Source organism: Ammospiza caudacuta, chromosome 7 (genome assembly GCF_027887145.1).
Source record: "Ammospiza caudacuta isolate bAmmCau1 chromosome 7, bAmmCau1.pri, whole genome shotgun sequence".
Lineage (NCBI taxonomy): Eukaryota > Metazoa > Chordata > Aves > Passeriformes > Passerellidae > Ammospiza > Ammospiza caudacuta.
The window spans coordinates 9,179,646-9,193,445 of NC_080599.1; the positions used below are offsets into that span (position 1 = coordinate 9,179,646).

Here is a 13,800-nt window from a genome sequence, read left to right on the forward strand (position 1 = left end):
AGCTTTTCCTCTGAAGGGGAGAATTGAATCTCTTCTAGCAAGGCATGGGTCTGCCATACGAACAGCCACAAGCTACGAAGGGCTGGTTCATCAGGGATAGAAAAGTGAACAGTACCTTTTGAAAGAGTCCAGCTTGCTCTGGCCAGCTCCACAGGTCTGCTGCTCTTTTCCATCATCTTTCCTGATGGTTTTCCAGAAGAAAGATTCTCTTTGTGGTCAGCCTTGGCTGTGAACTCTGTCCAAATCAGGATCTTCGGTTCTTCAGCTCCTGGCTTGAATCCACTTTCTGAGGTCACTTCAAAGCAACCTTCAAATGCTACACATACAGGATTTTTACCCAGTGCAGCAATTTTGCTCCTCTGGTCTTATCAGATTAATTTTTGCTCTGACACGAGGGGTCACCAGATATTACAGTGACCTGTGTCGGCCGCTGCTGGTGAGAGAGAGACGGTGAATCTTGTATCTTGATCAGAAGGCTTATTTATTAAGATATTATATATAATACATTATGACTATACTAATAGAATGTAGAGAGAGGTTATGCAGAGCAGCTAGCTAGCTAAGAAGAGATAGAAAAGAACCCACAACAAAGTTGTGGCCAAGGACTCAGTCCCCTGGCTTGCACTGGTGATTGGCCCTTAATTATAAACATAGAAAATGAGCCAATCAAGGTGAATCCTATTGCATTCCACAGCAGCTGATAATAATTGTTTACCTTGTCTTCAGAGGCCTCTGGCCTCCTGAAGACACAGAAATCCAAAAGGAAGGATTTCTGTGGAGAAATGTCTGAGACAGGTGTGATTTTGATGCTTTTGCTTATTTTGCCTTGTATCTTTAATTGTATTCAAAATATGGTCAGCCGAATGATAGAAAGAACCTGGCAGACTAGCCTCCTTCCCCAAGAACAAAACGAGGGAAGTGTGAAGAGTTTTGTCAAAGAGTGGCTTGAGGAGAGAGGACACAGCCAAATTAATTTGGTAAAGATGTCCTGACTAGGGCAGAGGCCTTTTTGCAGGCTAGAGAATGGAAAAGTACAAGACCGTGGCTAATTCCAAGTCCTGCACCTGCAAGATAACGTGTCCTTGGGCCTAACTGAGTATGATAACGAAGTGGACAGAGAGACGTGAGAAGTAGAGAACATAGGCCCAAAGGAATGAGGAGGAGTTGATGGTATAGTTTAACCAATAGATTGCTTGGCTTACAGAATATTCATAAGCTTATTATTTGCTGTATAAGTGTTTGATGCTTTCTTCAATAAATGGGACCTGTTGATGACCATCTGGTGTCCTGCTCTCCCTTCTTTCGACAGGCACTGGCATGTGGGGATGTGCAATGCCAAGGGCAGGAGCATGGGGCGGCCCCTGCCAGGCTGCTGAGCAGGGACAAGGAGGCAATGAGGCCCCAGCCCTGCAAGGGTCACTTGTCCCCTCGTGGCCTCAGGCCCAGGCCCAGCAGCCATGGCCAAAGTGCTGCCCAAGTTGGCTCTGGCAGGGCTGTCTTGCAGCTGCTGCACATGCCTGTGCCCTGTGCAGCCCATGTTGTCCCACGGTGTCCCTGCCCAGCGCCTCTGTCCCTGCAGGCTGTCAGGATCCCCCGGCTGTCCCACCTGGCTGGGCCCTTCCTTTGCTGACAGCTCTGCCTCCTGCCTGCCTCTGTCTGCCCACACAAAGCCTTGGGTTGATACCAAAAGGGTTAATTCAATTCAATAGCAAAAGCTTAATTCAAAAGGGTTAATTAATTTTTTACTCTCCCTGTGAACTTTCAGCACAGGAACAAGGCATTGAGGGGCTGCTTTCCCAGCAGGAATGGTTGGAAGAGAATATGAAGACATCTGGCTCAAGAATGCAGTGACAGAAAAAAGAAGGTCTGAATCTGGAAACTTGGGGTGGGTTTTAGGGCAATCGGTAAATTGTAATATACATTTAGTGAGGCTGGTAGAATTACATGTTCACATAAGGTTAGGAGTTATCCCTTGCTAGACCTCAGTCCGGAATAAATGATACACACTTAAATAGGAAATTAGTGTTAATGAGTCTTATTCTGATATTTTTGAGATTTGGTGGCAGTGGAGCCTCACAGAATCAAGGAGTCAACTGTGACACTGAGAAAACTCATGGAACAAAGGGTCCATGGTGACGCAGCAGAACCTCATGGAACTAAAATCCATTTTGGCACATTGGGGCCACATTGAACCAAAGGTCCATTGTTATAGTGCGGATCCAAGGAGACCACTGTGACCCTGAGAAACCTCTTGGAACCAAGGGGCCATTGTGACAATGCAGAACGTCACAGAACCAAGGTGACCGTGTTCTACTGCGGAACCTCATGGAACCAAGAGTCCATTGTTCCCCTGTGGGGTCCTGTGGAACCAAGGGGAACACAGTGACATTGTGGGGCCTTATGGAACAATGGAGACTGTTCTGACACTTTGGGACCCACTGGAACCAAGGGCCCATTGGAGGATGGCAGGGCCTGGTGGAATCAAGGGGATTGCAGTGAACACTGTGGGTGTCCATGGGATGAAGGGTCCATTCTGACACCATGGAACCAAGGATACCATTGTGACACTCTGAGGCATCATGGAACCAAAGGTGCATTGTGACACAGCAGGGCCTCATGGAACCATGGAGGCCATTTTTACACTTGGAGGCCTCGTGAAACCAAAGGGCCATTGAGGCACTTCAGAGCCTTGTGGAGCCAAGGTGACCACAGTGACACATTGAGGCTTCATGAAACCAATGGTCTGTTGTGACACTGCAAGGCCTTATGGGATCATGGAGACCACTGTGACACTACAAGGCCTCACTGAACCAAGGAACCATTGTGACACTGTGGAGTCTGGCAGGCCAAGGGGCAGTTTTCACACTGTGTGGCACCATGGAACCAAGGAGGCCATTGTGACGCTCCCGGGTCCTATGGAACTAAGGATCCATGGAACATTACAGGACCCCATGGAACCAAAGTCCATTGTGACATTGCGGGGCCTCATGGAATCCTGGAGGCCATGATGACACTTGGAGGCCTCGTTGAATCAAGGGGCTCTGCAGGGCCTCATGGAACCAAGGAGACCCTTCTGACATTGTGAGTCCCCATGGAACCAAGGGTCAATTGTGACACTGCAGCACCAAGGAGACCCCTGTGACACTGCCAGGCCTCATTGAAGCAAGGGACCATTGTGACACTCTGGAGCCCCATGGAAACCAGAGGCCAGTGTGACACATCTGGGCCTGATGGGACCAAGGATACAATATGACATCACTACTGTGACACTGCAGGGCCCCATGAATCCAAAGGAACAGGGAACAGGTCTGGTTGGCTTAGCCGGACTGGTCCAACTGCCCTCGGCATGTCGAGAGTTTCTTCTCATGTACCCCTGAAACCCTGGGGTCTGAGCTGACTTTCAAATGGAAAAAAAACCTGCCCTTCTCATTCAAGCATCTACGGCCAAAACAGGATTCCCTCTCCAAAATTCCCAATATCCGGGGATTGCTGCCAGAGAAAAGCTGCCATTACCAACAAGTCTGGCAGCCCTTGGCCTCCTGAGGGCCGGCTCTCACCTGCCTTCCAAACACAAGGGCTCTGTGCTTTCCTTTCTGTGGAAAACAACTGACCTTCTTCTCCAGGCAGTTGGGATTTCACATATAAAATTTCAAATATCCAAGAGTTGCTCCCAGACAAGCCTGCCAGAACAGACAGGTTTGCCTGTCCTAGACCTCTGGTGACTGCAGTTCAACAGACCCTGAGATAATGGGGCTCTGTGGTTTCCTTCCTGTGGTGCCACTGCAGGGAACCTGTGGAACCATGGAGACCATTGTGACACTGTGGGGCCTGGTGAAATGAAGGTGCCACTGTGACACTGTGAGGCCTTGTGGCACCAAGACCATCACTGTGGCTCTGTTGGCCAGCATGGTCCCAAGGGGCCAGTGTGAAGTAGCAGGGCTTTGTGGAATCAAGAGGCCATTGCTGCATTTCAGGGCCTCGTGGAACCAAAGGGCCATTGTCACAGATATCTTTTGTGAAAAATCCTTTCTTCAGGATTTTTCCCTCTTCTGGGAAGCTGAGGCCCGAGAAAGAGAATGTAAACAATGGTTATCTGCTGCTGTGGAATGTAACAGGTGCACCTGTGATTGGCCCATGTTCCATGTTTACAATTAAGAGCCAATCAGGGGCCAAACTCTCTCTGGGACAGATCAGAGAGACCTCGTTGTTGATTCATTCTTTTTTCTATCCTTAGCATAGCAGCTTCTGAACTTTGCTCTCTATTCCTTTTAGTATCGTCTTAATGTAACATATATCATAATTTAATAAATCCAGCCTTCTGATCATGAAGTCAAGATTCTAGTCTCTCTCTTCACCCCTGAGGAACCCTTGCAAGCCTGGTAACAGGCCGTTGTGATCCTGCAGGGCACCGTGGATCCATGGAGAGCATTGTGGAATTGCAAGGCCCCATGGAATCATGGAGACCATTGTGACACTGGGGCCCCACGGAACCAAAGGGCCACTGTGACCCTACAGGGCCTCATGGGAGCACGAGGCCATTGTGACACTGCAGAAACAAGGAGAACATTGTGATACTGCAGGGCCTCCTGGAAACAAGGGGAGATCGAATAGATCTGGCCGGTTTGGCCTCCCAGGGGCCAGCTGATCTTGAAATACGGGGGGCTGATTCTCATCAGTTCTTGAAGAACTGAGGCTCTGTGCTTTCCTTCCTATGGAAAAGAACCATCAGTCTATCCAAGTGCCCAAGGCCAAAATTGATACTCCCCTTGAAAAATTCCCTATATGCAAGGGTTCTCCCAGACAAAAGCTGGCAGGACAGAGAGCTCTGGCTGACCTTGGCCTCTGGTGGTCACCTCTCATCTCAAGGAAGGCCTGAGGAAAGTATTTGAACAGGTTTGACTACTGCAACATCAATAGGTCTCTCATCCTCTGAAAAACTCAGATGCTGTTCTGATCATATGTGTCTTTTTTTCCTCAGTGTGTATTATGCATGAAATATTATTTTCAGCTAAATACTATTATTCTTCTCACTCTACCAGTATTATCTGAAACAAAACACCTCCTCTGCATATGGATCCATGTCACCTGTACAAGCAAACACAAGAAAGAATGCAGCAGGAATGATTTGTCCCTACTCCCATCTGTCCCATCTCCTCTGGAGCTGGAGGTGCAGCCCCAGCACTTGGCAGGGCTCAATGGCTCCCAAGATCAGCTCCCACCCATAGAACTTGCAGACCCTGGGGTGCTCTTCTTGGCCTCTGCACGCTTAGCCAGGCTGAGATGGACACTGAGGGTTTCTGTGCCAGGCTCTCTGAGCCCAGCCCAGCTCTCTGCAAGCTCTGCCAGCTGCCCTGAGCTCTGGGCAGCACCAAGGGCCTCTCCCCAGCCCAGCCCAGCCGGCTCTGGCCCCACAGCTCTGCTCAAGCCCGGCTGCTCTGGGCACTGGCCCCACGGCCTCAGCCCCTGGCAAGGGCACAGCAGCAGCTGCAGCTGCCACAGGACTCAGCCCCAGCCATGGGTGAAGGTGCTTGACCAAGGCCAAAGGAGGCTCCCTGGCTGCCCTGTTCCACTCTGCCTGAGGTGCTGAGAGCTCTGCAGCCCCTGCTGCCATCCCATCTGCCCAGGGCAGCACAACAGCCCCGGCCTTGGGGCCCTCAAGAGCTGCTCCTGCTCCAGGCCCTGGGCCCATGCCAAAGCTGGGCCAGCCAGCTGTGCCCATTTCTGTTCATCCATGCTCTGATCAGGATGGATTCGCAGCCACTTACAGGTTGGTGATGAATTTTACTTTTCCAGAGGCCTCTTCTTTCTTGAGCTTCTCATTTGAGAAATTCAGTGACAAAGGCTCATAAAGATTTGTTCAAAACACCCAAACAACAAAAGCCTATGGGAATAATTCAAATCTTCAGTACTTCTCTGGTTAATTGGACAGATTTCAGAGTGTCTTCAAAGTGAATCTACTATATTGAAAACAATGAAAAGAGAATTCTTTTGTCCTTTATAGTTTCCCTGTTTATAGATCGATATCAGCTACCCCAGTTGATATTGATCCCCAGCCCCTCCTCATGCAGTCTGAACAGATATGAAAATCAAGACCCTTCATGGCTGACAATCAGTCACACTTTGTCTCTACCCCCACCTCAGCATTTCCCTCATCCAACCCCTGGCACTCAGAGCAGCTGAGGAATGGAGTCACATCCAGGGTTGTCCCCAGGGCTCAGGATTGGGGCCAGATCAGTGAAATCTCTTTATTGCTGATCTGGACGAGGCCATCGAGGGCACCCTCAGTCAGTTCCCAGGTGAGCCCAAGCTGGGTGGCAGTGTGGCTGTGCTGGAGGGCAGGAAGCTCTGCAGAGCTCTGCAGAAGCTCTGGGCCAGGCTGGAGCCATGGGACCAGGACAATGGGATGAGGTTCACCAAGGCCAAGGGCTGGGTCCTGCCCTGGGCTCACAACCACCCCAAATCCCTGGCTGTGCCCTGCCCCTGATCCCCACAGCCTGTCCTGTTTCTTTCATCCCTGCATTGATGCCGAATTTGCCCCAAAAGGCGAGAATAACTGCTTAAGAGACTCAGCCTAAGTCAGATAAGCAGGAGGTATTTTATTACGACGCGTCGGAGAAATCACGAAATGGATTTCTAGATTATGCACCGCAAAAGCGGGTTTTTATACAATTTTAAACAAGGATTACATCATTTATTACATGCATATTCATAGGCAGGCGGAGTCTTCTGGGAATTCTTGATCTTCCTCAGTTAAATTTTAAGCTTTTCCTAATTTGGTCTTCTTCCTGTTATCCTTGGCATGTTTTTCCATGACTTAGCTGAAGTAACTGTTGTACTTGGCTTGATCCTAACGGCTTGGCAGGTCACTTTAACTTATTGGCTTCCACTTCTTCTTCTTCAAATATTCTAATTCCAAAGTTTCTTCTGTGAGTGTATTTTAGATTACCTATCCAAATATTGTGAGTGTATTTTTACATTGCCTTACCTAAGTATCTGATCAAAGATCTTCCTGAAAGTGTATTTTAGGTTATTTATTAACTGCTGCAATTCCCTTAATATATTTTGAGTGTCTTTAATTCTTTTATTTTTCAGAAGCTATTAACCATTATAATAAATGGCTTCATTTCCCCCCTTTTCTTATTACTTACGAATTCTTTCGTCAAATTCTAACCCTGTAGGGCGCTGATATGCTCGTACCATAGCCCAGATCATTTGGGTTCTTTTCATTATAATTCTCAGTCTCCACCACATGCAAATATTTGTAAGAGTTAATAGTAACAGAACTATGATTATTATTAGCGTTGGGTGCACCAGATAGTTAAAGACTTGTGTAGCTGTTGGGGAATATCCTACAAAGATATCCCACCAATGATGCTGGCCTACTTGTTCTACTTTAGTCAGGACATTCTGTATTTTTTCTGAATTATGTTCTACCTGCCATACCATTCGTTTGGTTGTTTGATTTACCTTTTGTATTAATTCCCTTACTTTAGGATGTGTGAGCATTGCTTTAAGGACTTCGACGTCCATCCCTATTTGTAATTTCGGTATCTCTTGATATAGGTCAAAATCTGCATTAATTAGCTGTTGAGTAGTTATTGGGACAGTATAATGAAAGTCACAACCTACTATCTTGGTGAAGTTGCATACACAAAAGTTAGTATTGTTAGTCTTTTCTTGGCAATTATCTATGGTGACGTTATCGCAAGCTGTCCTCACACAAGCGCACCCATTCCCTATATAATAAACTTGTGATTGTGTTCTATTATGCGGAAGCATTTCAAAAGTACATACACTGTTTTCAGCATCTAAACATAGATCTTCCGCTTCTACTACAGCGTTTTCACAGACATAGCCTAATTGTCCTCTAGGAATACATGCTTCTGTGTTAACCGATTGCCACCTATTTTTGGTATTCTCATAACTAGCCCAGACATTATGGTCTATGGGCTTGACAATAACATTTTGATGTATTGTCCCTAGAGTGAGGATAGGAAAGATAGCTCTTTCCTCTGCTGCACTAATGGTGAGGACATAGGCTTCAATGTGTTCCTGTTGAGGGTCATAAGTGAAATTTACTAATTGCCACCAGGCTTGGTGGTCCTTCTCAAATTGTGTAGTATGATTGTTCTTTAGTATTGTTTCTCTTATCTCTTGAGGTAATATACCTGACATTCCTTCTCTCATTATTCCTGCAGCTACTGATTGTACCCATTGTTGTGTCTGAGGGCACTGGATAGCTAGTGCAATTTCTTTGCTAAGCTCCCCTGTATAGTTAGCGAACTTCAAAAAATCCTCTTCAGTATGGTTTGCTACCATGGTTAGTAGTTTTACTACTAGTGATTGTGTTTCTGCTAATGTGAGCATGGATGAACTGAGGGGCATTTTTAGCTTTCCTAAGTTCGAAGTAACGGTACTTAATTTATTCACTAATACTTCTTGATCTATCGTGTTTAATATACCAAATCCAGTGCCAATCCATCCACTTAGATCTCTTTGTACTCTTCTATGATGAGACCTTGTTGCTAGCCATGCATTCCATCCCTTAAGGCTTTGCTGTATAAATGGTTGGCAACCCTTTTGCAAATACGTAATATCGGTGTGAAGGTTCATCTGCACCTTTTTCAGGGAATAAGTGGGGTCTAACAATAATTTTTGTTCATTAGATTTTCTTATCACCTGAGGCCCTATAAAGGTTAGGTTATGTACTACTTTACATACCACTGGTAGGGTGGTTTCTTGAGGCAAGTCTAAATCTGGATACAATGGGATCACGTCTTCTGGTAATTGTATCCTATAATCGACAGCACGCCCGAGAGCACGCCCGAGGGAGCTAATATCCTGTCCCAGTGTTTTCAACTCCCTTTCACATGTGAACATCATTGACTGATCCAATCTAAATGCCATCTCACACAGTGCTTTCCCTCCCTCAGGACCACTAGATATTACAATTTCTCCCGGAGAATGGAGAAGAGGGTGAGGGTCATAGGTTATGTTTTGAGGGCGTAGCTCCCCAAGTGAATCTTCTCTATAAATCACCCCCTTTATCGGTTGTCGTGATCCGGGTGGATCCTCCCTGAAGTCGCTCCACTGACATGAAATTGGGCCTTTTTGCTGGATCCAAACTGTGGGCCTGCCCATTTTCACTGGACTAAAGGTAATTAGGTTATGTTTAAAGGCTGGCATCAAGGGTTTAATTGTTAATACTAGCCGCCTTGTTTTCCCTTCCTCTGGGTCGAGTTCTCGACACCCAATTTGGACTTGGTCTCCCTTGTATGCTACCATGGAGGGCTGATCCCACACCTCACTTGCATATGGCTGATTGTTTCGTAAGGCATAAACCTCGAAATAGGGCCCTCTCGTTCCCAACTCTGGGTGGATACACTGGTGCGCATGAGACCATGGGTCTATTGGGGCAGAGCCTTGGGGAAGCACTATCGTTAGTCCAATGATTAGAGTTGTAAAGGTTTGGGGTGGAGTCGGGGTCATAATGTCTGGCTGTCAATTTTGTTTCTTTTGGCGTTCTTGTTGCTTGGTGTGAATTTGCTTTACTCGTAAAATAATCTTTTCTAGTTCAGTGTCTAGATCTCTTTGTTTTTTAAAAGGTCCAATTTGGTCACTTATTAGTGGATGTCGTGGGACAGAAGAATAGCAACGGGTCGATAAAACCTTAGAACGACTAAGTTTCAAACAATATTGTAACCAGCGGTGTACTCTCCAATGGCACCACCCTAATACAATTTGTTCGGGTGCTTCAAACAATTCCCTAGCCTCTAAAATGGATCTGTTGGCGAATTTCTCTAAGGCCAAATAGTCGTCATTCTCCCTTGCTTCTTTGCAGCTACACTCATAACATTGGAGGTCCAGTAAACAACTTTGTACGTTCCAAAATTTTCTATCACAACCTCCACAAAGAAATCCAATTAGTCCCACACAATTTCTTTCCCCACACCCAAAACACGGCTGATCGTGAATAGGGTCCTGTGGGTCAGGTCCTTGTTGACTGTATGTTTCAACCCACCCTGTCCACTGTATTGGCGTGCTACGCAATGCAGCTCTAGCTTCGGCATTAAATTCTGCTATGAGGGATAAAGGTTTTGGCAAAGTCAATGTTAGTTTATGTTGAATTCTCACGTGATCCTGCGGAGACAGCTGACTCAGAAGTCTGTACATCTAGGGCAGGTTTGATCTCCTCTTGTTTGTTTTCCGGAGCTCTCTTGACCCGTGAATAGTGGATCCACGTAGGTCGCTCCTTGATCCGAACCGCGGTGAAGGTAGTCAGCAGCACTTGGAAAGGTCCCTCCCACTTTTCTTGTAGGGGTTTTCCTAAAAGATTCTTAACATATACCCAATCACCGGGGTTAAACGGATGCAATTTGCAATCAGGTTGCTTAGGTTGGTGTTCTATCACCACAGTAGCATTCTTATCAAACTGTTTCCCCACCGTAATTACATAATCATAAATATACTGATTACCGATTTGGTCTATAACGTCTCCATTTACAACTTGCATAGCGTAAGGTCTACCATACAAAATTTCAAATGGGCTTAACTTCTCTCTTGATCTTGGTTTGACTCTCAGCCTGAGCAAAGCAATAGGCAAAGCCTGATACCACTGCAAATTAGTCTCCTGGCATATTTTGGCAATTTGCTGTTTGATGAGATGATTCATCTTTTCCACTTGCCCACTGGCCTGTGGGCGATAAGGTGTGTGTAGTTGCCATTTGATTTGTAATGCTTTGCTTATTGCTCTCACCACTTTTGCACAGAAGTGTGTACCTCTATCCGAGGAAATGCTCTTTGGTACCCCAAACCGTGGAATAATTTCATTCAACAGTACTTTGGTCACTTCTCTTTCCTTATTTGTCCTACAAGGGAATGCTTCAGGCCACCCAGAAAATGTATCAGTTATTACCAACAAATACCGAAACCCCCCTTTTCTTGGGAGTTCAGAAAAATCAATTTGCCATACTTCACCTGGGAATTTACCTCGATTTATGGCTCCTTGATGTACTTTGGTTCCTGTGTTCGGGTTATTTTTCAGACACCGCTCGCACTGGGACGTAACGTGTTTTATAGTAGTAAATAATTTTGGTCCTGCTATTCTGGTCTGCAAATATTGGTAAAGCGAATCTAGGCCCCAATGGGCCTTCTCATGTTCTGCCTTCACAAACTGCCACATCACGTTTCCTGGTATCACTAACTGTCCTGTTTCTAATCGACCCCAACCATTTTCTAGTATTTTGCCCTTATTCCTTTGAATCCATCTATGATCTGACTCTTGGTAATCTGGCTGGATATTGATATCCAGCTCCCCTGGTATTAGGGCCGCTATTTCCGCTTCCCTATTTCTTGTGGCCGCCAATTTAGCTTCTGTGTCTGCCTTCCTGTTCCCTATCTCTGGTATAGTGTTACCTTTCAGATGTCCCTTACAATGCATTATGGCCACTTGTGCTGGGAGTTGGACCGCCTCTAGCAATCGCAGAATCTCTTCTGCATGTTTGACTGTTTTTCCTTGTGTAGTCAATAGTCCTCTTTCTTTCCAGATGGCCCCATGAGCATGTACAACAGAGAAGGCATATTTAGAGTCTGTCCATATATTAATTTGCATGTTTTCTGCCAATTCCAAGGCTCGGGTCAGAGCTATCAGCTCTGCCTTTTGAGCTGAAGTCCCTGCAGGCAAGGGGTTTGACTCAATTACCCTTTCTGTAGTGGTGACTGCATAGCCAGCCATTCTTACTCCTTGCTTCACGAAGCTGCTGCCATCTGAGAACCAGTTGTCCGCACCTTCGAGCGGCTCTTCTTTGAGATCTGGGCGACTGGAATAGACGGCTTCAATTGTTTCCAGGCAGTCGTGTTCGATGGGTTCTGCTAGGGCTCTCCCTTCCAGAAATGAAGCTGGGTTCACAATGTTAGTTACCTGAATGGTTACGTCATCTGATTCAGCCAAGATGGCCTGGTATTTTAGGAATCTGGATGGGGACAACCAATGGTTGCCTTTCTGTTCCAGCACGGCTGACACAGTGTGAGATACTAACACAGTCATCTTTTGGCCCAGTGTGAGCTTTCTGGCCTCTTCTATGTTAATTATCACTGCAGCCACTGCCCTCAGACAGCCTGGCCATCCTTTACTTACTTCATCCAGTCGCTTGGAGAAGTAGGCCACAGCTCTCTTGTGTGTTCCCAACTGCTGTGCCAGGACTCCTAGGGCCATCCCTTGTCGTTCATGGGAGAACAGCCAGAATGGTTTTGATACATCTGGGAGACCTAAAGCCGGTGCCCTCATTAGCTCCAGCTTCAACTTCTTGAAGGCCTCTTCTGCCTCGGGAGTCCAAACTAGAACATCCTTGGTTTCTTTCAACAAATCGTACAGTGGTTTAGCAAGTATCCCGTACTGGTAGATCCACAGCCGACACCAACCTGTCATTCCCAGAAAGGCGCGCAGGTCTCTCACCGTCTCTGGTTTGGGCATTTGACAGATGGCCTCTTTCCTAGCTGCTCCCAGGGATCGCTGTCCTCTGGAGACTTCGTATCCCAGGTACACTACTTCTTTTTGCACCAGCTGTGCTTTCTGTTGAGAGACTCGGTATCCACTTAAACCCAGGAAATTTAACAAGGAAATAGTCCATTCAATGCATTCTTCCTCTGTCACTGTTGCTATTAAAAGGTCATCTACGTATTGCAGAAGGGTGCCATCTCCCAGCGGCCTTTCCCACTGTTCTAATTCTTTGGCTAATTGATTCCCAAAAATCGTAGGGGAGTTTGTCCATCCTTGGGGCAATACCGTCCAGGTAAGTTGGGTCTTTCTTCCTTTATCTACAGATTCCCATTCAAAGGCAAAAATCTTTTGACTCTCGGGAGCTAAGGGAAGGCAGAAAAATGCATCTTTCAAGTCTAATACAGTGAACCAGGTCAAATTATCCTTGAGTCTAGTTAAAAGCGTGTATGGATTAGCAACTAAAGGATGTAATATCTTGGTTATTTCGTTTACTGCTCTCAAGTCCTGAACTAGTCTGTAAGCTCCATTAGGTTTCTTTACTGGCAAGATTGGTGTATTAAAATCCGATTCACATTCTACCAATAACCCCAGTTCCAAAAACCTTTTGATTATGGGCTCAATCCCCTTCCTGTCTTCTATTCTCAAAGGGTATTGTTTTCTTACCACCGGTCTTGCCCCATCTTTAAGTTCAACAACAATCGGTGCTGCTTGTTTTGATTTTCCAGGTATATCAGTAGCCCATACTAATGGGTATGCCTCGCTCAGGATTCGCTCAAAATTGTGATTCTCAGGTTTAGGTTTCACACAACTGATTGTTAGGCTTAGGGCTGTAATCAGTTGTTCTTCTTTTACTTGAAATTCAAATCTGTCCTTTTTGAACTTTATTATAGCTCCCAAGTTTTCTAATAAGTCTCTCCCTAGTAGAGGTTTTGGCGAATTTGGCAAATACAGAAACTGGTGTATTCCCATTTGTTTCCCAATTTTGTATTTGATAGGTTTCAAAAAGTAAGCCTTTTCTGGTTGGCCTGTTGCTCCCACAACTTGTACAAATTCATCACTTTTAGGTACCAATTCTTGATTTAAAACTGAAAAGGTTGCTCCCGTATCAATCAAAAAGTCCAATTCCTTTTTACCTTCCCCTAGCTCCATTTTAACCAGTGGGTCTGCTAGGGTATGGCCCACCGGTCCCCCTCATTCACTTTCTTGTTGTGTGGTGGTAGTGGTGACCATTAACCTTCTCTTTAACTGGGGGCATTCCTGTTTCCAGTGTCCCGTCTGTAGGCAGTATGCACATTGATCTG

At 46.1% G+C, this 13,800-nt stretch overlaps 1 protein-coding gene across 1 annotated transcript; it reads right to left on the reverse strand.

Moving 5' to 3' along the window:
• Positions 1-2,310: 2,310 nt before the first annotated feature.
• On the reverse strand, positions 2,311-13,694 carry LOC131559629 (uncharacterized). The gene is made up of 3 exons (XM_058808045.1): positions 10,477-13,694; positions 10,135-10,326; positions 2,311-2,360 (listed from the first exon to the last, which is right to left on the reverse strand). Exons 1-3 carry the CDS (start codon positions 13,646-13,648, stop codon positions 2,311-2,313), a joined length of 3,414 nt encoding a protein of 1,137 aa, XP_058664028.1. The 5' UTR covers positions 13,649-13,694.
• Between the last annotated feature and the right edge of the window lie 106 nt (positions 13,695-13,800).